The sequence below is a fragment of the Haliaeetus leucocephalus genome, unplaced genomic scaffold (genome assembly GCF_000737465.1).
Source record: "Haliaeetus leucocephalus isolate CR32 unplaced genomic scaffold, Haliaeetus_leucocephalus-4.0 Scaffold932, whole genome shotgun sequence".
Taxonomy (NCBI): Eukaryota; Metazoa; Chordata; class Aves; order Accipitriformes; family Accipitridae; genus Haliaeetus; species Haliaeetus leucocephalus.
In genome coordinates, this window is record NW_010973368.1 from 6,735,618 (window position 1) to 6,758,336 (window position 22,719).

General features: G+C 40.3%; 1 protein-coding gene across 3 annotated transcripts in view; it reads left to right on the forward strand.

Annotated features, from left to right (window-relative positions):
* TSHR (thyroid stimulating hormone receptor) overlaps positions 1-13,340 on the forward strand; it is a 75,449-nt gene extending 62,109 nt beyond the window's left edge. For all 3 annotated transcript variants that reach the window (XM_010583792.1, XM_010583793.1, XM_010583794.1), the window contains 2 exons: positions 10,168-10,356; positions 11,930-13,340. In XM_010583792.1, coding sequence (XP_010582094.1) covers positions 10,168-10,356; positions 11,930-13,340 — 1,600 coding nt within the window. The remainder of the gene's footprint in view (positions 1-10,167; positions 10,357-11,929) is intronic.
* The last annotated feature ends 9,379 nt before the right edge of the window (positions 13,341-22,719 follow it).

The following is a 22,719-nucleotide window of genomic DNA, read 5'->3' on the forward strand; positions in this document are numbered from 1 at the left end:
GACAAAATCTCCTTTTTTTTTTTTTTTTTTTTTTTTTTTTTCCTTCTTATTACTGAATCACCTGAGGGATAAACCTCAGTTGTGCCATGAGTGGCCAGATCCTGAGACAGCAGGGAGAAGGTAGTGTTTTCTGACCAGGTCTTAAAAGTTGCACATTCTGGATAAGAAAAGCATGGTCAAGTCCATGGTCCGTCCACCATCAGGAGGAGAACTGGCCATCTAGGCAGAGCAAAAGAGGGTGTTCTGGAAGCAGAAGGCAACAGATCAGAAGGGAAACATGAAAAAGCTCACAAAGGGGCTGTTAAACCACCTGCTCAGGGAGCCTTTGTGGAGGCTATTGCTCCTCTTCCTCCTTACTCGCCTTCATTTCCACTGCTTCTGCTTTCAGGAGGGCTTATGCCACCCACCCCTGAACTAAGATGCTCATTGTTGGAGAACTGTGACAGAGACTGTGTTGGTGCTGAGTAAGCCTTTTTCATTAGTATTTGGCTAACGAGACTTTTTCTTAATATTGCACATGGCACCAGAGAAGCCCTTTCTCATTTTGTTCCTGGCCAGAAAGACACCTTTCAGTTGACGCAGCTTTACCCGGACACTGTATTTCCATTACGATACTACTTTGTCACAATAAATACACAGTCTCAAAGCAAGGTGCACCCTTCTGTTACGTTTGGGGTCTCATACAGCTCACTGCACATCTTCCCTCTGAGGCTACAGGTGGCACAATGGGTTGAAAAGCTCCTTCCTAGGGATGGCAGAAGATAAAGCACTTGGGATCTTAAGTCTAAGGGAGGTGAGAGCTTGCAGCAGCACAGATTTTGACTCCTGGAGTTACTGTGGGTATTTAAAGCACTAGGGTTGTTGTTATGCTAGACAGGTGAACAAGTAATGACATGCTGCAAAGGGTAGTGAGGTAATCATATGCTATAATAATGTTGCCAGGTAAGCTCACTCTGCAAGGGCTAGCTTTGATGTGTGTGAGCTATGTGAAACCTCTTGGTTTAGGGACTAGAGGTGACTTCCTAGGACATGCATATATAGCTGTAAAGAACTTCTCACTCTGTGTTTTCACAGTGTTTCAAGTTAGATTTCTCAAATTACTTGAAATTTTTCTAATCTTTTATGTGCTAGCCCAGCTATATATATCCTTGATCTCAGGACATGTTTTACATTTTGTGGTGGCTTGATCCTGGCTGGACACCAGGTGCCCACCAAAGCTGCTCTATCACTCCCCCTCCTCAGCTGGACAAGGGAGAGAATAATATAACAAAAGGCTTGTGGGTTGAGGTAAGGACAGGGAGAGATCACTCACCAATCACCATCATGGGAAAAAAAGACTCGACTTGGGGAAAATTAATTTATTACCAATCCAATCAGAGTAGGGTAATGAGAAATAAAACCAAATCTCAAAACACCTTCCCCCCACTCCTCCCTCCTTCCCAGGCTCAACTCCACTCCCAATTTTCTCTACCTCTTCACCACAGCAGCACAGGGGGACAGGGAATGGGGGTTGTGGTCATTTCATCACACATTGTTTCTGCTGGTCCATCTTCCTCAGGGGCAGGACTCCTCACACTCTTCCCCTGCTCCAGCGTGGGGTCCCTCCCACGGGAGACAGTCCTCCACTAACTTCTCCAATGCAAGTCCTTCCCACAGGCTGCAGTTCTTCACAAAGTGGTCCAGCATGGGTCCCTTCTGCAGGCTGCAGTCCTTCAGGCACAGACTGCTCCAGTGTAGGTCCCCCACAGGGTCACAAGTCCTAGCAAAAAACCTGCTCCAGCATGGGCTCCTCTCTCCATGGGGAAACAGGTCCTGCCAGGAGCCTGCTCCAGCACAGGCTTCCCACGGGGTCACAGCCTCCTTTGGGCACCCACCTGCTCCAGTGTGGGGTCCTCCACGGGCTACAGGTGGATATCTGCTCCACCATGGACCTCCCTGGGCTGCAGGGGGGACAGCCTGCCTCACCATGGTCTTCCCCACAGGCTGCAGGGGAATCTCTGCTCTGGCGCCTGGAGCATCTCCTCCCCCTCCTTCTGCACTGACCTTGGGGTCTGCAGGGTTGCTTCTCTCACATGTTCTCACTCCTCCCCCGCAGCTGCAGTTGCGCAGGGTTTTTTTTCCCCTTTTTAAGTATGCTATCCCAGAGGCGCTACCACCATCGCTGATGGGCTCCGGCCTTGGCCAGTGGCAGGTCCATCCTGGAGCCAGCTGGCATTGGCTCTGTCAGACATGGGGGAAGCTTCTGGCAGCTTCTCACAGAAACCACACCTGTAAACCCCCGCTACTAAAACCTTGCCATGCAAACCCAATACACATTTGCAGTCTAAAGAGCCAGTTATCCATCTCCCATTAGAATGATATACCTCCATGGCTAACAATAGTCCTAGCAGTATTTATAATTGGAGCGATATGTGGTACTATAGTGACATTAGAGAGAGGTATTGCTTCTCAAAGGCAGAAGGCATAAAATGGCATGTAAGAAACAGTAAACCAACAGCAATTTAAAAAGTCAGAGTATTTCACATCATGATCCTTTGACTTGCTAGTCCTAAGCTATAGATCCTAGGAAGGTGTTGTGGTTTAACCCTGGACTGCAGCTCAGCTCCACATAGCCACTTGCTCACCCCACACCCACTGGAACTGGAAGGGTAGAAGTGATAAGATGGGTTGAGATAAAGACAATTTAATAATTAAAAAAAAGACAGGGAAAAAACAACCAAACCCAAGAAAAACAAGTGATGCAACAAAAACAATTGCTCACCACCAACCTACCGATGCTCAGTCCCTGAGCAACAGCAGCCCCAGCAAACTTCCACCCAGTTTTTATTGCTCAGCATGATGTGTTACGGTCTGGGATATCCCTGGGGTCAGTTGGGGTCAGCTGTCCCAGCTGTATCCCCTCCCAATTTCTTGTGCACCCCCAGCCTCCTCGCTGGTGGGGTGGGGTGAGAAGCAGAAAAGGCCTTGGCTCTGTGTAAGCACTGCTCAGCAGTAATGAAAACATCCCTGTGCTATCAACACTGTTTTCAGCACAAATCCAAAACATAGCCCCATACTAACTACTGTGAAGAAAATTAACTCTATCCCAGCCAAAACCAGTACAGAAGGGTGCAACATATTATTAAATTTTAATTTAATTTTAATAGCAGCTTTAGGGACTTCTGTTACCCATGGATAACCAGGAATTATTTTGCATGTGTGACATAGGAAAGGTTTGTTACAAAGCGAGGTATCTTCCAGCAACGCTTTAGAGCAGAATCCTTCCACCTGAAGAGATCTCTTAGTTGACATTCAGGAATTAACAGGAACAAAATAGTTTCTGAAACTCCCAAATATGCACTGCCTTAAGAAGGCTGAATGAAATTTATTACGAAAATGAATGAAAATTGAGTGAAACCCTACTATTTATTGTTTTGTCATGTCAATGACCATTAAAATCTCCCACAGGAAACAGAAATGTGCTTCCAGTTGGTGCTTTATTACACACACACACACACACGCACTGTACCATCAAGACTAATATTAATGAACTAATTATAGAGACCAGAGATTTGTCAACTTCCATAATAGGCTGAGAAGTCTGACCAATACAGCCCTTCCATATGCCCCTTCAGTAGTATAAACAACTTAACAAATTATTTATTAAAATAAGCCAAGTCATTTTTGGTTCAGGCATCTAGCTGTTGTTAGCTGGCATGGGAATTTGTGGACATTGCATATTCCTCAAAAAGAAAGTTCTACTTACAATACTGTTTCCTCTTGAAAATTAACTCTGTGGAAAACAATTACCAGAAGATAAATATTCCTTCTTCTGGGGCAATGAATGGCATTGCTTACAGTGGAAGCAGTATGGAGGGGGGAAAAAAAAAAAAAAAAAGGAACATTTATGGAGCTCAAAAAAGAGACTCTGTCTTGCCTCCCTACCAAGCTGGCAGAACTCTTCGTCTCTGGCGTTCCCTTTATGCCCTCTTGAAGTGAAATAAGAATTTACAGTTGATGGAACATCTGCCCTACAGATCTACCATTTACTCTTTTTTTCCTGATCAGGATTTCAGCAGCAACAGCCACTTAAAGGCTGAAATACTGACCTTGGATCCACCCTAACAGGGTAATTTTCTTCCATTTTGGCTTTAAAGAAAGCCAATGAGAAAGATTTAACTACAAAGAATTGTGCCTTGGCTATATGTATGCTGTGTGAGTTTGGCCATGCTCTCAGACCACCTAGTTAGATGGTATATTTAAGTAGGTATTAAAAGATTAGGTAATATTTTTTTTTTAAATTTGCAGTTTACAATAGCAGAGGAAGTGGGGAATATGATCACTGAATAGAGGAGAACAGATGCCCATAATTCCGATTCCTTTGTCACTGCTGTATATTCAGATGTATGTGGATGTATACATAGATTGCTTTCTTTAGAAAACTGTTTCAACAGTATAATGACAGTACATTGCTCTTCACCTAAAAATGAAATCTTGGCTAGGATTCAGCAACTCCGTGGACCTGGTGTACTAAATGCACCAACAAGAGCTGCTGCCTAAAGCACAAGTTCAACAGAGTACAACAAAAATACAATCAGGCTCATTATTCAATTAGCTTTTGCAAAAACATACAGTCCAAATTCAAAACATTACTAACTGTTGCACAAGATACATGTGAGTAATTAATTATCTTTAGAAAGCAGAAGTGCTCTTTAAAGCATCATTTCCCAATCTAGTAATGGGTCCTACCTTACGAGGTTCTGTTCTGTTCCTGTCACTGGGCACAAGCAAGTCTTCAGGCAACAGGAGCACTCTGCATTCTGCTAATCAAACAATGCAAATTTGTGGATTTAAAGAATCTTTCAGTAGGTATAAATAATATCTGTAGTCTAAGCCCATCTATTATATATTTTGTGCTTTTTTAACTATTGTAGTATTGCAGTACTCAGAAATCTGTATATGATTAGGTAAAAATTCCCAATGGTACTGATGCATTCACTCTCATTTTCTCAATTATCTGTCTTTTAAATTCTCATTAATACTTGATTTCATACTACAATTGCATATTTCCAGCTGTGAAAATGATTATTGACAAAAGCTATTATCCCTTATATCTAGTTCTGAACTTCTGACTTCATAAAAACAATGAAGAATTAGACCAAAAAATAACCCATGAAAAAAAAAATCAAATCTGAGCAGCTAAGTATCTGTTTAACACTTGTATCATATATATACAGTTGGTTCAGAAAACAACATCTCTTAAATCATAAGCTATGTTTTATTCTCACATTCATCTGAAGCTAGCCAATGTCTCTGCAACATTCAATCTAACATGTAAATTTCATGTAAGGTAAGCAACAGCCTAGAAATGTCACAGGAGATTTATAAGAAAGCATGTGAGGAAAAAACAAAATGGCTAACAAGCCACAGTGTTCAAATCGGTTGAGTGCACTTTGGTTGCTGTTATGCTCCATGCTGGAGAGCTCTGCCCTACTGCAGACAGACCACTTCCAGTACCTGAGCGAGTCCAGACCACAGCTACTTAAATGCTAAAGTCTGGTTTGGATCTAGGCTAGAAGTGAATTTTGCTAGCACTTTACCATAATCCTGAACATTTGACATCTCCCACAAGGAGCGTGGCTGCCTGGTTTCCGTATCAGCCTTTGTAAGGGTTTGTCAAAGGCCTTGTGGAACTCCCAGGAGATTCTGAGCAGATCTTAATCACAACACTCAGAGAGGTTTGTAAAGCAGGACTTATTTTTACAAAAGCCCTTTAAATGCTGACTTCCCCCAGGTATATCGTATTAGTTGGTGGCTCATTTGCTGCCTTCCTGCAGGGGGCTAAGTTGGAGGTTACACACCTCTTTTACCAATTCGACCTCCTTGAGCTGCTTCAGAACTTTTTCGTGAAAACCATCTAGTCCTTAGGACTCATTATCATTCATTTTATCAGTTTCCTGCCTAACCTCTTTTATAGTCTCTTCAATTTGAGATAGATCCTCTTGACAAGTCTATCAGACCTCTTGCCCATTCTCTTGTGTTTCTTTAAGAGTACCAGCTATAGTTTAGTAGTAGTAGCAAGACACTCTCCTGTGCAATATAAGCGTTGCTGTGTTTAAACATCTTAGTTATCAATGTTATTAGCTATTAATGAAGCTGACATAACTGTAGTCAGTTCCCATTTTTTCTGAGCAGCCCCAAATCAAGACTGATCATACAATGACACAGAACAAAGAAATCATTTAGGAAAATGTGTCTTCTGTATGAACGTAGACACAGATGCTACAGTCTGCAAACTCCAACTACTTGGATTCATATTGCTCTGAAGATTAGTAATTGTAATTTAAAACCTTTTCAAACCTATGCTTTCTAGTTTGAAGACAGCTGCTATGCTGCTTGAAGTAGATTGTGAATCTGAATAGAGAATCATCAAGACTGGATTTGTAAAGTAAAAAAACCCCTGTCAATCCCTCTGGCCAGTTGACACACACTTTGTCTCTAACAAAGTGTGGGCCTAAGTAGGGTAACTAAGAAGTTATCTTCCACTGGGACACAAATTATCACCACACTCCCAGAAGGCTTTTCCATTCACAACAGCAGTAGTACAGAGAGGTCACAAGACCTCTTGGTGCCAGACACCATACCAGCCGTTTAGGGACTTCCCAAACTGGGGATTTTGGAAACTTCCACACTTCTGAACCATTGTGCTTAATATGGCCCACCATGTTAGCCCTGCAACACGATTAATCCTAAATCAACTGGAACTTCAAGGCAGCTGTGCCTGTACCCTCTCCCCAAGCCCCCCAGTTTAAAACAAGCAGAGTTTTTGAAATTAAAAACGGCAATACCTAACTGCTTAAATACACACTCATATACACATACATAAAACACTTCAAAGGATTTGGTAAGATAGAACAGGAATGATGTAGTCTTGTAACTAATTCTTCCAAGCCCTTTCTTCTTACTGAACAGATCTTTCTCTCAGACTTTTTCACATCACTTGAGAACACTCTTTGAGTAGCCACAGTCTTGCATGTTCCCCTCTGCTCCCTGGGAAATTGTTTCCACCACCTGAGCCCTGGGCTGGCTGCTGCCTTCTGCTCGCAGCTCTCCAGAAGCTGCAGCTCCCACTCCTGTGCACCCAGGGCCCCAGAGGCTCCTCTCTGGCTGTTTCCAAGGCACAAGCCCTTGTGCCCAGGCTGACCCAGTCATTTCTGATGGGATCGTGACACAACTGTGAATAAAACCGAAACAAAAAGGGATATTGTCCTTCTTGTTACCTTGTTATTTGGCCTGCACAATGAGCCATGGCACTAACTTTCACAGTTTAATGATGCAATTTTGTGAAAAGATTATACCTTTTCTCATTTTTAAGTCTCTCGTCTTGCATTCTTAGATGCCCCAAAACTCGTCTCATAAGAGTGAATAATCACTCCCAATCACCTTCTTTACAATACACATGGCATCTATAGTCTCCTACTGCTTCCGGTCCTAGCTTTTCCCAAGAGAAAAGGTTATTACTTCATATATAAACAATTTGATACTTTTAATCATCCTTGCTGTAGCTTTCTGTGCTTACTGTAAACTGCATATAGTATTTATAGATGCAGTCATATTAGATTTACAAAGTGCAGTTTTTCTGTTCTATTTTCTGTTTCTTTCCTGAAAATTCTTAGCGTTCTATTTCCCTTCAACATTACTAAATAGCGCTGACCTGACGTTTGCAGAGAGGACTCCAAGATCCTTCCCGAGTGCTAGGCAAATTAAACCCCATTGTCATGCATGTACACTTAAGATTGCTTTTTCCTAAACGCACTTTACATTCATCAGTATTGAATCATGTCAATGATTTTAATGCTCAGTCACTTAGTATTGCAGGATACTTCTGCTTCTTTAGACAATCAGCTTTAGCTTTCACTACCTTGTATTATTTTGTGTCAGAAACAAGTTTTGTTGCAGTTACTATCATTCTCTTTTCAGACTGTTTATGAATATTTCAGTAGTACCAGCGCTGGCCTCGCCGCTGTGCTCCTCTGCTTAAATGATGTGTATATTCGGATACCAGTTAATTCTCCATTCTTCCTCTAGCATGAAAACTTATCATATGCTTCCAGGCTTTCCCCTAACTCTTTTATTTTTTCAATTAATCCAGGAGAGCCATTCCCCTTGTCACATAACGGATCAGTTACCTCAACAGCCCTTGATACCTGATTTTGACAAGGATTTTCAGAAATCCCAATTCATTGTACAAATAGGATCATCTTTCTCCATATGCTTGTGCTAGAACATCTTAAAAGAACTCCCAAGAGTTTGTAAGGTACCATTTCCCTTCCAAAAAGTCTTAGCACCTCCCATCACACAGCATTTAACCACGTTCCCTTCCTGCAGGTAGCTGCCACCACCATGAGGACTTGATGGAGACCCATGGGGGTTGCTGAAAGGCCAGCCTTGTCTTGGTAAGATCTAGTCAAAGATCTAGTTTACCAAGATGTTTTGCTTCAGAAGGAGAGCTCTATAAAATGAGGAAATTAGTGAAAAACAAAAAGGAGCAGGCCACTAAGTTGGTTAAGGGACTGGAGCATCTGTCATAGCAGGACAGGCTGAGAGAGTTGGAAATGTTTAGTCTGGAAAAGAGTCAAGGGAATCTTACCAATGTGTATAAATACTTGAAAGGGGCAGGGGGAGTGGGGAACTGGGAACACAGAGCCAGGGTCTCCTCAGCGGTGTCCAGCGAGGGAGGCAACAGGCAGAAACCGAAATATAGGAAAGTCCATTTCAACATAAGAAAAAAACTACTGTGAGGGTGGTCAAATGCTGGAACACGTTGCCTAGATAGGCTGTGGAGTCTCCAATCCTGGAGATACTGAGAAGTCAACAGGGCACAGCTCTGAGCAACCTGCTCCAGGTGACCCTCATTTGAGCAGGGAGGTCAAACTGGATGATCTGGAAGCTCAACTAGTCTGTGATTCTTTAAAAGATAAAATGATAGCAGGCAGCATTCGGACTCTTCTAAGAGCCAATTCAGGGGCTTGGTAGAAACACACACTACCTATCAAAAGGGACTCCAGAAGAACAAAAAAGTTTATGTGGTTGAATCAACTAGTTGTGCCATATTCAAATATGTATGATAGCAAAGAAGCTATCAGAAGTAAAAAAGGCCTCCTGCAGAAAGGGGAAGCAATTTCTAACTCATTTAAAAAAAAAAAACCAACAAGCAAATCAAAAGAAAAAAAAAAGGCAGAGCAAAACCAAGTGTTTAGAAGAAATTTGTTTAAAGCATAAGATTAGTAATAATTTTCTTTTAGGTACAAGAAACCAGCCAGTGGGTGAGACTTCTAGAGGGATAAGAACAGCACCTTGGGAAACAATGCATAGAAAAAAAGCTGAATTATTTATTATTAGGGTGTTCATGATGAAAGTGCTCACACAATGTTCCTACACTAGAACCTTTTTTATAGGTTTACTTCTTTACAGTGTATAACTCTGAGAAAACATCTTGACTTCAAGCGTCAGTAGAAGAGGTTTTGGGAAAAAGTAAAAAATGGGTGGAAAACACTAACAGGACCAGATGACATTCACCTGGCAGTTCTAAAGGAAATTCACCTCCCCCATCAACTATGCAATGTATCTGCTGAGGTAGACTCAGTATCAGAAAAATAGAAAGCAGCAAAAATAATACTAAATTTTCTGAGAGTTTCAGGATTGACCGAGATAGAAGATTTTAATTTCAGTTTATGAAGAACATTGTTTTAGTAATTACTTTCTATTGAAGTATCCCAATAGGTTAAAATGACTCTAAAGGGGTCTAAAGGAAAATAGCTCTTCCAATGGAAGATGTGATTTCTTTAGGAATTTTTAAAACATTGCTTTTGTGTATGCATTTGTATCTGGTTGGCTGGAAAGGTGCAATTTTAAAAGTCCTGGTATTTCTTTGTCACCTATATTCTGCACTATGAGACATTAAAGACAAGAGCTTTAAAACACAGAGAAAATCACAGGAGGAATTCATATCCTACTTGAATTTGAATGGTATCAGAACCTAGCAAAGTGGTATGAAATCCCTACCTGCTCTGGATTTGATTTTTGCTATAGAATTCTATGAAACCCCTCAATTACTGTGAGAATCTGAAAAAATTCTGATCCAGTCACTGGATATTCTGACGTTTGGTTTTTTCTTCCTTTACCTAGGGATGTCTCCAGAACAGCCGTTGCTAACCTTCCAGCCAAAGGACTGGAAAGCCTTAAAGAACTAATGGCCAAAAATACGTGGACTTTAAAGAAATTACCAGCTGTAAAGGTATTTCTTCAGCTAATGAGAGCTGACCTATCATATCCAAGTCACTGCTGTGCTTTCAAGAGCTGGAAAAAAACCAGCGGGTGAGTTTCACTAACTTACATTCAATTTTAAAGTATGTAAGTGAAGACAATGTTTTAGTATTAATATAAAATTACATCTATTGGCATTTTTGTGACCATTTTTCTAGGTATAGAGGACATTCTTTGAAATAAAAATTACAATTTCAAACTGAGAGAAGAAAGAATTTTTAATATAACAATTTGTAGGACCTTTTGCAACAGCTCCTCCTTTTGTTGAGCCCAGAATTAAAGGGGAAAAAAAGAGGGAATGTGCTGTAACACAGAATGTGCTTTCGCAAGGCCTGGAAAAAGAAGTTTTGGAGGGGTTATAGCCTCATGTCTCATATGTTCTCTAACTGAAAAGCTCAGAATAAATGATTCTGTAATAACCTTGTAGACAGATTATTTCAAATTCCATTTCAGCAGGATTTCCAGCCTCCCATCAGAAGAGGTGCAGATAGCTTTTGGAAAGAAAAAAATACATTTATAGATGTCCTAATGCAACACAGTGACTCACCTGCTGGGGGGAGGGTGGGAGGATGACTTACTGTGATTAGCAGCAGAATTTTACTGCAGAATGGAAATCCATTGTAAATTTCTCCAAAGTTCAATAAGGTTTAGAGAATTCTTATCCAGGCCAGCCCCTGATTTAGGAAGACAGCCCCAGTCTTCAGTACCGCAGTATTTGTGGTTGGAATACATAGTATATTAAAAATATGCTATGATAAGTATATGAATTATTCAATAATAAACTTGCAAAGCAATAACATTCACAATTAGAACAAACTAGGAAAAGTGAGGACAGAAATAAAACAGAGTGGAGAGATTCAAAACCTGGACAGGAAGAATGTGCAGAAAGAACCCAGCACAATCTAATGATGGAAAGAAGCAAGTATTTGCATGTCTATTAGTAGAGATGAAAATGTCTCAGACTGAATTCTATGCAATCTCAAGTTGTAAGCCATCTCGTATTCTAGACTACTGGAAATGAGAAACGCTAATGGTTATGTGACAGTGGATCACAGTTCTCAAAAAATTTGATGCCAAATTGCAATTTTTTTCCTAGCAAAAAAGTATGAACAATTTTCAACTACAAATACAGGTTCATCACACCATGAGGTACAGGATTCCCAACGCTACACCGCTAGTTAGCTGTAGAGCACCTACAGAAAATAGATTAGAAATTTAAATGATGGAAGTTCTGGAAGAAATTGATTTGTAAGCAAAAATTAAAAGGAAAGTAATACTGTGTGTATTATCTACGAAGTTATAAACAGTAGGTTAAAGTCTTGTTATCTACTAAGAATGCAGATCCCAAGTAGGAAGAGGGATTATGGATGCTGAACAAACTAAATTACTACTGGGGATAGGTGATAGCAACAGAGAAAGGAAAAACATAGTTTAAAAAAAAAGCCCAGAAACACTCAAGCTTATTGTTCACTATATGTTCTGTTAACAGAAATATATCTGATCACATTTTTATAGCTATGTTTTCATTCACAGTGATTTGTTTTTGAAGTGTTCCCTTTGTTTACTCACTGCACTCCAGTCAGATGGTAAATGCCAGCAGTAATTTCCTCCTCTATTCTTTCAGAATCCTGGAGTACCTGACATGTAACCAGAGCAGCAGTCACAGCTTTCGTAAGAGAAGATCAGTCAAAGCTCTCAGAGGTCCTTTTTACAAAGATTATGCAGAAGAATACACAGACCACACTGATACTGCGTATGACAAAAACACCAAGTTCACAAATCTTCACGAAAATTCCCATTATTACATTTTTTTGGAAGAGCATGGAGAAGGGAATCTTGGGTTTGGCCACGAGCTCAAGAACCCTCAAATGGAAGATGTCCAGACCTTTGACAGTCATTATGACTATCCCGTCTGCGGAGGCAATGAAGACGTAATATGCACTCCAGAACCTGATGAGTTTAATCCCTGTGAGGATATAATGGGATATCAATTTCTGAGGATTGTGGTGTGGTTTGTGAACCTGCTGGCGATCCTAGGTAACATTTTCGTCCTTTTCATACTTCTCACCAGCCATTATAAACTGACTGTACCACGCTTTCTGATGTGTAACTTGGCCTTTGCTGATTTTTGCATGGGGCTATACCTCCTCCTGATCGCTTCAGTGGATCTCTACACCAGGTCAGAGTACTACAACCATGCTATAGAGTGGCAGACTGGGCCTGGTTGCAACACAGCTGGCTTTTTCACAGTCTTTGCTAGTGAACTTTCTGTGTACACACTGACTGTGATCACCCTGGAGCGCTGGTATGCCATCACTTTTGCCATGCGCCCAGATCGAAAGATTCGCCTCCGGCATGCTTTGATTATCATGCTGGGAGGGTGGTTCTCATGCTTTCTTCTTGCCCTTTTGCCACTCGTTGGCGTCAGCAGCTATAGCAAAGTCAGCATCTGCTTGCCTATGGACACTGAAACACCAGTGTCTGAAGCCTACGTTGTCTTTGTTTTAATATGTAACATTATTGCTTTTGTCATCATTTGTGCCTGCTACATAAAAATCTATGTAACTGTGCGAAATCCTCAGTACAAGTCAGGGGACAAAGACACCAAAATTGCCAAGCGGATGGCTGTGTTGATTTTCACTGACTTTGTGTGCATGGCTCCCATCTCCTTCCATGCTTTATCTGCCATTATGAACAAACCACTGATAACTGTCACCAATTCCAAGATTCTGCTGGTACTCTTCTACCCACTCAATTCTTGTGCCAACCCCTTTCTTTATGCTATTTTCACCAAAGCTTTCCGAAGAGATGTGTTTATCCTGCTAAGCAGGTTTGGTATATGTGAGCATCAGGCTCAAGTCTACAGAGGTCAGACAATCTCAGCCAAAAACAGCAGCAGCTCTTACGGGCAGAGAATCAGCCGAGGGCTAGGTCAGATTCTTAGAAGCACTCAAGACCCAGTCAACAATTACCTTCCTGCTGTGACAATGCAGAACCAAATTCTCATGGAAGAATGCAAGCAAACTGAGCTATAACATCTCAAAGTATCACAGTCACAATCTGGTCATGAGGTGGTTGTGCATACAGTGAATTGAGTGAGAAGATAACGTATTCTCCATATAATTTTTCCTTAGCCTATCCTTTGAGATGTCTCAAAGTACCTTCAGAGTGGTCTTCTTTTAGACAAGTCACTCATTCAAACGTCTTGTCTCACACTCTTATCAGTGCAGGTCATAAGATACTGTTCTGATGATAATGCTGGAAGCAGATGTGAATGCTTTATCTAAATAGGAAAATGTGTATCTGTAAACTCAGCAAATATGAAATATACCCTCATCTAAAAAATTTAAGGAAGCAGGAGACCAAGCATAAAACTTGGGGGTACTTGTATGACTAAAAAAAGGACGTAAAGTTTTATAATTAAAATGAGATGAAAAAAAAAATATTAGAGGTTGAAGTTCTCAAATGCCAACTGCCTATGTGTCAAAAGGTTCAACTGGTTTTCTAATAGCAAATTTCTAAGACTTCCACCAGGGCCTAAAATGGAACAGATTCCTTTTGCTTCTGCCATCTTGACCTAAAACAAAAGCTAGTCTTGTTTGCAGTTCTTGGTTTAGTTGCATGAGGTGGGAAAAGAAGCCTCTTCATATTGCCTTTATAACAGTAAAAGGCAAATGTCATTGATTTTGTGGCTGCTCATAAGCTATAGGTAGGAAATATTAGGGCATTTTTCTCTGTGTGCTGCAAGAATTCCCTTACTATCATGCTCACTTTTTAATAAATCTACTTAGGAGATGGTTTAGTTTGAATTTGTTTTGAAGACCAGTCTACCCAGTCAGGTTAATAATGTTTGTATTTTTTTGATGGCTGAAACTTAACATTGTACTAAATTTTCTCCCAATTATTCATTCTTTACCTGATTCCAGTACTGTTTTATCTGAGCACATTTATCACTTTGAACACCCTGTAACTACTGCTTTCTCACCACTACTGTTATCCCTACTTAACCCTCTCTTACAGGGCTAGAATGACTTTCCTTTTAGCACTTGCTATGTTGAGCTGCCTCAAATCTACACTTAGACAAAGGGATTGTGCCTTCAGGATACTTCATGCCCTTCAGTTACTGAATTGAAGGCTAACCACTAGCTCCCCCAACATGTTTTAAGAACATCTGTCCATCTTGTAGTGACATCTGTTGTCTGACTTCTGCAATGTCTGCAGTACAACTACATAAACCACACAGTTAGCTTCTGGTTGCCATAGCCTGTCTGTAGCTTAGACACATACTCTCCATACTGTGCTTAAGGAAATCAAAGCTCAGATACAAGGAACAACCCACAGCCTTTTGCTCCAGTGAAGCACTAAAGCATTCTTCTGCCATACCTGCTGCTAGATGGGGCCAGACCAAATTCAAGCTTGGCTGTGCTCAGTTCATCCATACACCACAAACAAACGAACCAGGGCCTGGCTCTCCACATCTCCTGCAGACATCAGGACTCAGGGTAGGAGATGCACTGCACCAGCTTGCTTGTTAATACTTGTGTGGCCTGAGTGCCTGGTTTTGACAGCAGGATCAGACCTGTTCTCAGCCAGCTGTAGAGATGAGCTCTGTAGGACTGCTACCAAGATTACCATTGATCATTTCACTCATCTATTTGGAAGGCATACCATGAGAATGGAGAATATTGGCTGAATCTTTGCTTTCAGGTAGGTATTTTAAAGCTCATTTTGTACTATCTATACTGTTTTAAATGGAATTACAGTCTTTGAGGAACTGAATTCAACTGAGCAGACAGCAGTGCAATCTTTCATAGTGTGGGTTAGTAGAATCCAGAAAAATTTAATGGTAGAGCCCTTCAAACTGCTAGCTACTACAGCTGGAAATTGCATGATTGCAAATGCCATGTACATACTCCCAATTCAAACTCAGTTTGATTCCATATTCTTGATTATAAATGAGGGCTGCTTCAGTGAGCAGAAACAAGGGCCTAGATTCACCAACTCTGTGAGATGATCTCAAAAAAAAAAAAAACCAAATTGTCAACACCATTAAAAATATACAATATTGCATTATAGATTAATTTAGCTGCTTATTTTGGGGGAGGGCAGGCTTCCATTTTTAGTTGATTTTCAGCAAACTTTGAAACCAGAACTGCTGAAAACCACGCAAATAATAATTTATGACCTCCTCTTCTGTGATCTGGACTCAGCCAGTGTTAATCAGAAACATAAAAGTAGCTTAAGTGTGCAGATCAGCAAAATTTCCTACTCTTGAAATGGTGCATTTGGAATGCTCTGCCCGTGTCTGAAAGTCCCATACAAAATGCATTATGTTCAGATGCAACCCTTGCCCCCCGGGTTCTGTCACCTTTCTGATACTGGAATAATCATTAAAGGGAGAAAAAGTTTCCTGAGTGCCTTTATTTAGTATCTCAGCAGCAGCTAAGACAATCAAGTTCTAATGGACAAACTGTACATTTGTGCTACAGAGTTCATAGATACTAGTGTACCAGTGGAAAAGAAAATCCAAGCTTGAATCATTCTTTTTCAGAAAGAGAGGAAAAGACTAATCAACATTTATTTTAAAAATGCTTTTAAAAGTAACATGGATCGCTTATTTCAAACCTCTTTTTACCTTAAAACAAACCAGAATATTTGTTCCATGGAAACTAGTAGGACATTGGAAAGGTATGGTATGTTGGACTGATTGCAGTATGCTTTCGAATGAATACAGCTGTTTGCTGTTACTAATGGATGACGGATATATTTACACATTATTGAACTTTTTATCTCCCATCATTGCATGTATTTATTGTCTATTGAAAGAATTCTGTGATACTGCCTTTGTGAACAAAGTTTGATATTTCTGGTTTATGTCTTGCCTATTCGTTCTTGTGTTTTAATTTTTTAAAAAGTATTTTAAAAGCTATTAGAAAGATCCAGGCAATAGACTTTAAATAATTTATTTGCCAGACTTTTTCTTGTACATGTTTGTATCCTATAGATATTCTCTTCCATTTCTGCTCTGATCAATCCCTTCAGCCATTTTTCATTTTGCTTATACCCTTACGTAATACTTGCTATTTTAAATCTGTCTCAGCAAAATGCATTCAGTACATATTTTCTCTAGAATACTTCAGAAATAATGCAGAGCATTGGAATAAAGTGTTTTGTTTGAAATTGCAAAAGGCTCAGCAAGTTTCTTCTGAAGGTTTTAAAATATTTTTTCTATAAAAGAAATTAATACTCTTTCTCTTGCACTCAACTTCCTTGTTCTCCTTGGCTGGCCTACAGCCAAAAAGACTGACCAGATGACATACTGTTTGACAGAGGTTTGGGGTTTTTCCCCACCACTAGGTGGGAAAGGGATGTCCTACATGGCCATCTCAGTGCAGCAGGGAGGGAAAGGAACAGTAGTAGTACTGCTGAGCTCTGGGGTTCCAAAACCATCATTAATTACACTCAAGATAATCACAAGAATCACCTAACAGCCATGAGGTCCTCTTCAAAAGAATAAATCTGGAATCTGATCTTTTCCATTCTCCTTTCTAAACCTAATGTGTATGTGACAGCCACAGTGACTAAGGATTGGATGCTTCATGAGAAAACACTTGTGTAATAAGAAGTTTGTGTTGTGGAGAGACTCTACTGCAGGAATTCTCAGAATAACTAAATTAATCTGTCCATATGCAACATTACAGAACATCCCTCCCTCCCACTAGGTCTTCCCTCATAGCAAATGTCCCTTGTCCTATATTTTCCAAAATTTATGCTGCCAAATTCTATGTTCGGTAATTCTCATCAGTGGGGTAAAAAAGTTATCTTTGTTATATGGATCCTTGCTACCTGGAAAAAAACAGGTGAGGGACAGCTCCTCCTACTGCTGAAAACTGTCAAAGTGCTCAAGTATTGGTTAACTCTTGACATACCCTCCCTGTCCCAAAAAGCTCAGCTGACTTCAGTATCTGTGCACCTTGCCACTGCCTGTAACTGTGCTTCCCTCTTACATGAAGCTTTAGGGTGTAAGGAAAGCTTTTTCTCAGTTGTAGATGCTACCTGGCATCAGCTAGGACAATTAACCTCACAGGCAAGAAGAAAATCCAACGGCCCAACAAATGACAAGGAATAAATAGTTCTTTCCAGGAGGCCTATGTTGTTCAGTATGTGCATAAGGGACCTGGAAAAAGGAGTGAGCAGTAAGATAACACACTTTGCCATAATATTAAGATATTCAGAGCAGTAAGAAAAACAGACGGCTACAAAGAACTGTAGGAAGACTTCTTAAGACTGAATGACTGGCAAGAGGAATTCAGTGTAGATAAATATATAAAGTGATGCACATGGTAAAAAAAAGACAAACTGACATCATAAATGATGTGTTCTGAGCTGACAATCCCAACTCAGGAACAAGATCTTAGGGGTACAGTAGAGAAGTCCATGAAAATACCAGCTTATGCTTCCTGGACATCAAAAAAGCCATCAAATTAAATTATTGGGAAAGGAGCAGAACATAAACCCAGTAATTATTATATCACTGCATAAATCTGCACCTCGAATAACATAGCTCTTGTCTCTGCACCAGAAAACCTATGTAATAGAACTAGAAAAGTTTCAGAGTAGGGTAGCAAGGAGAATGAAAGGCTTGGAGTTACACCTAAGGAATCACTAAATAGGACTCCTTGGACTAGAAGGGCAATGACAAAGCTTGATAAAGTCATGAGCAGGCAGGAGTAGCTGAGTTACTGAACTTCTTGTCAAAGGCTGCTGTGGGTAATAAAGTTCACATGGGTTTATGGAGATACTCAGAATTCATGGAAGAGAAATCTGTGGAAAAATACTAAAACCACAAAAACTGTCTGTCTCAGGATGCTTTTGAATTGCGAATACATGGCAGATGGGAGGGAGTACTTGGGGAGTGTATCATACATGCCTGCCTATTCTTTTATGCTTCGCTCGCCACACATTGTTAGCAGCTACCACAGTCAGGGTTCTGGCATAGATAAAAGACTTTTGGTCTGTTCCATGGCAGCCACTTTTCTTGTGTTCAAGCAGTTCCCCTACTCAGACTGCAAAGACAGCTTCAACTGCACCTTCCTTTAGTAGGCCTGACCGCAGAGGCCATGCAGATGAAAAAAACCCAGCTGAGTGAAGAAGAGCATATCCCCTGTTCACAGCACTACCCCAATGGATTTGACCTCATGGCTCAAGTGAAAGGACAGAGCCTAGCTGCCTCCTCTCAAAACCCTGCACAGAAATGGGAAGAACCAATGTTACCACTCTTCAGGGCTTCGGCTGGCTCCGAGATTTCAGACTGGGGAACAGAAAATCCTGTTTCGGGGTGGCAGAGAATGCTATTATTTTCTCTGCATAAACTTCTGTGATTCTATTTGCATAATTTGCTGGTAGTACATACAGTATGAAATATTTCTTCATTCTCAGACACTGTAGAAAAAAGCTGTAAAGCTGAGCTGGAGCCTTTGTCATGAGGACTTGGAACTTTGAGCAATTTAATTTAAACTGGCTATAGCTGACCTCTGCTAGTCTCCTCTGTCTCTACCTATAGAGAGATGTGGGGGTTTTGACTGAGTAGGCATCTGTTCTAGATGACACCATCTGCAACAGGTCAGCTATAGTCAAAGTAAAGCACACCCTGCTGTGGTATCCTGGAATCTGAAAATAGCACAAGTAATAAAAAGTAAATTTCAAATCACTATCATAGCATTTTGGTTTATTAACATAAATGAAATGCATTTCCATTTCCTTTCTTGCTCGATAGTTTAAATATAATGCTTAGAGCATAGGCTTTGAAAAACCTGTACCAAAAAACACTCCTTATAAAGTGAAGTTGATTTGAGCAGACCTCCTATGCTTATGTGTTAAAATGAACCAAACCCTCCTTTCCAAGCTGTTTGGGCAAACTGATGAGTAATAGCAGCATAATATGTATTGTTTTTCTAACAGATGCCAGGCATCCTCACTCTAAAACCATTCAGTAATCAAATGGTTTCTGGGTCGCAGTTAAAATCAGACACAGTGAGGCACAAAATTAGTTGGATTATCATGTCTTTCCATTATGCACTCTGCTCCTCCTTGGTAGGGATTCTGAAAACATATGACATATGCACTTTGATGTAGGCTTTGTGGGCTAAGGCACAAGGTGTTGAAAGGCCATCATCATGCCTTGGAACAGAAGATGGTTAAGAGGTCTTAGAGATGCACACTAAGAGATTCTGACAGCATCGTCAACCTAGAATTCACACTGGTTCAATAATACATCTGCGTAAAGCTGAAATACTTTTGATCCATTTAGTCACTTCCATCTGACCTGACTTATTTTTGTGCGACTAGAAATCACGATGTGAAAGTGAACAAATGGAGGCTCTATGAGGTCAATACACAGAGTGTTTCATCAGCAGAACCCATCAGTTCTAGCTTCCTATCCCCATCCCACAGCTGTCCCTTCCCCATGCACACACATTGGTATGCATTGCCACAGTACCTCAAATTATCAGGTTCTCAGATTAGACAGGATACCAATCCTGTGGAAATTTGTAATTTTTCTGCTTGTCCTTATTTTCCACCCTGAAAATATTGGGTAACTATTCCAAAACATGGAAGTCTCATCAACTGTAGCACAGGACTTGGACCTCATCAGGGCCATCCAGAACTTACTCCTTCCAAGAACTTAACTTCTGCAGGATTAATATGTATCAACTTGAATCTTACCCTACTTTCTGGGTAGGAGCTTTCTGTGCTATCCCGATTATATGCAATGCCAAGCCTTGCATGAGTGGTCATCTGAAGTCATACCCTTACTGTTGCACATCTGTGCTGTTCAGTTGAAGGTCATGAAATTTTGTTAATAATTAGCTACAGGAGGAGGAGCACACTCATTTTGATCCTCAGCTATTCACTATGCAGCTGTGATGAAGGGTCTCCTCTGTGTTCTCTGTTTTTCTTCTCTCTTTTACAGAAAGAAATCTGTTGTGAATGTCAGCTTCATTCACAACACATATCTAAGAGCTCACTAAACAGTCATTACAAAGTGATTGGAATTGTTGGATCGTTACTTGCATATATATACTGTGATACTTTTTGTAAGACCTACTTCGCTGCCAAGAAGAGACTCCCTGTTGCAAACACTGAGACTGATAACAGGCTAGACTGCCAAACCCATCCTGGCTGTCTTACAGCTGAACAGTTTCAGCTGAAATGACAGCGGCTTTTCTTTGAAAATAAAAATGACAGCACTCCCTGTCTTTTGTGAAGGCAAAGCTGCAACAAATCAAATCCAAGCAGTAACATGGGTTTTAACAAAAAACTTCTCACTGCAAATTCTGAGGCACTGTCTGAATGTCTGTCTTCTCCACAGCTTGTTGCTGACTGGCATATGCACGATAGCACTGAAATACCAAGCAGCATGAAGGTTCTATTTGTGCTGCATGTACAGTGCTGGTTTCAGTTTGACTGTAGTGAAAGAATTCCCTAAATCATATGTGGATTACTGCTGCTGCCTAGAGGGAGCTGTGGAAACAACAGATCAATTCTTTTTTTAGCCAATTAAACCCAGCAATGATATGTCAGTATAAAGCAGCAAGAAGTGTATTTTGATAAAAGGCAATTAGGAGGGGTGGCTGACACACTGGCAGATGCACCTTCCAATGAAAAGTCCAGGAAAAAGAAAAGTAGGGGTTTTTATTCCTTACATACACTTGTCTTTCAACAACTAAATATGTTTGCACTCCATCTTTGATTTTTTTAAAAGGCTAGCTACCTTCTTTTACCTTTATCCTCTGTGCTCTCTGTTTCCTCCTTCCAGATTCTCTTTGCATCTCCCTTCTCTACTATGGAAGAAACCCCAGGCTTTATTTGATGAAGTACTTTAGAGTTTACATTTTCCACCTATTATCTAAAGTTATTTAAGCTACATGGCAACATACACACAGCAACCTCAGGGAGAAATTACAAAGCTGTTTAAGGATACGGCAATGATTTAGGACAGAAAATGAAAGCCAAAAAATACTCTGAATAAACATTTACAGCAACTTGATCTGCTAAAATTCAGAACTACTCCACCTTCCCTCTGCTCCCTCCCTAAACCAACTTAAGCAATATATGCAGAAGTGTCTGGGATGTGAATATATTTCTTCTTTAGCTAACCAATTTTTAACATCAGTACCATCATCACACTTATCAAGCCATTTGTCAACTCTCTACACATACACAGAATTTTACTAGACACTAAATGTTTTAAGATTAAAAGTTATTCTAATCAGACAGACAAATTCAGTCCACAGAAAATATTATGTCAGAAATATTATTCCCAGCACTAATGCTTCGTCTTTGTTAAAGGCTCGAACAAAGTAAGCTCAGAAGGAGCGAGCTTCCATCCTGCAAAAATTCAAGCTTTCTGAAAAAAGGCAACCCAAGACAGAACAAAATCTACAAGCAATTTCCACAGGGTTAATTCTGACACATCCTTTTTAGAAATGCTTTACTTCCCGGAACACATTACCTGTTGAATCCGGACAGCCCACCCGGAGTCAGCCAGTTGTTCCTCCAAGAGGAAAGATCTGGATGAAATCCTCAGACGTCGGTATGGGAGGACACACAAGAAGCCCTATCTGCTGGGACCCTGTAGCAGGATTCCTAGGAGAAATGGGAATAAGCCTTTGAAAAAATCAGGAAGCCAGGTGGTTTAGCAGAAAAGACTGCCTTCCTTATTTTGCTAGTCCAAAACATATTCTCCATCACCAGCTGGGAAGGGTTTTTCTTTACCTTAGCATTAAATCCTGCCAGCTCTGGCACTTGTAAAGCAGGATCCCAACTCTCTGGGGATTCAAACATGTCTTCTGTTCCAGTACATCTAGAGGGCTTGTCCGCAGTACAAGTTCTGCTTCATTTGGCACCTCTAGCAAAGGAAAAGCATTTCTATCTTGACAGAATCACACATCTGTCCACATGTAACACATTTTTTCTGTTACAAGATTTTTTTTTTATTTTTACAATTTAATGATAGTCTTTGTTTTGGATTTGTTATTGAAATATACTTATCGAAATTAAACACTTGCTCTTTTCATAATTTCAGTAAATTTGTTTACAAAACTGAACTAAAAATGGAAACAAAAACTAGAAAGTGTAAACCAAATACACACAGCTATGTATTTTTTTAAAATAGTTATTACCAAAAGGCATTTTTAAATACCAGTTCACCAACATCCATCTTCAGACAGGGGGTTTTGACCTATGGAAGTAAATGGGCAACTCAGTATCATTTGTAATGCAAAGTGTTATTTTTCAATTATTTATTCTCTCTCAGGTCATGCAAGGACATGCACATTTATACTATGTAAAAAGACAAAATTGCACAGGCATTTCACAGAAAATAATTGGGGAAGTCTTCACTCTAAAGAA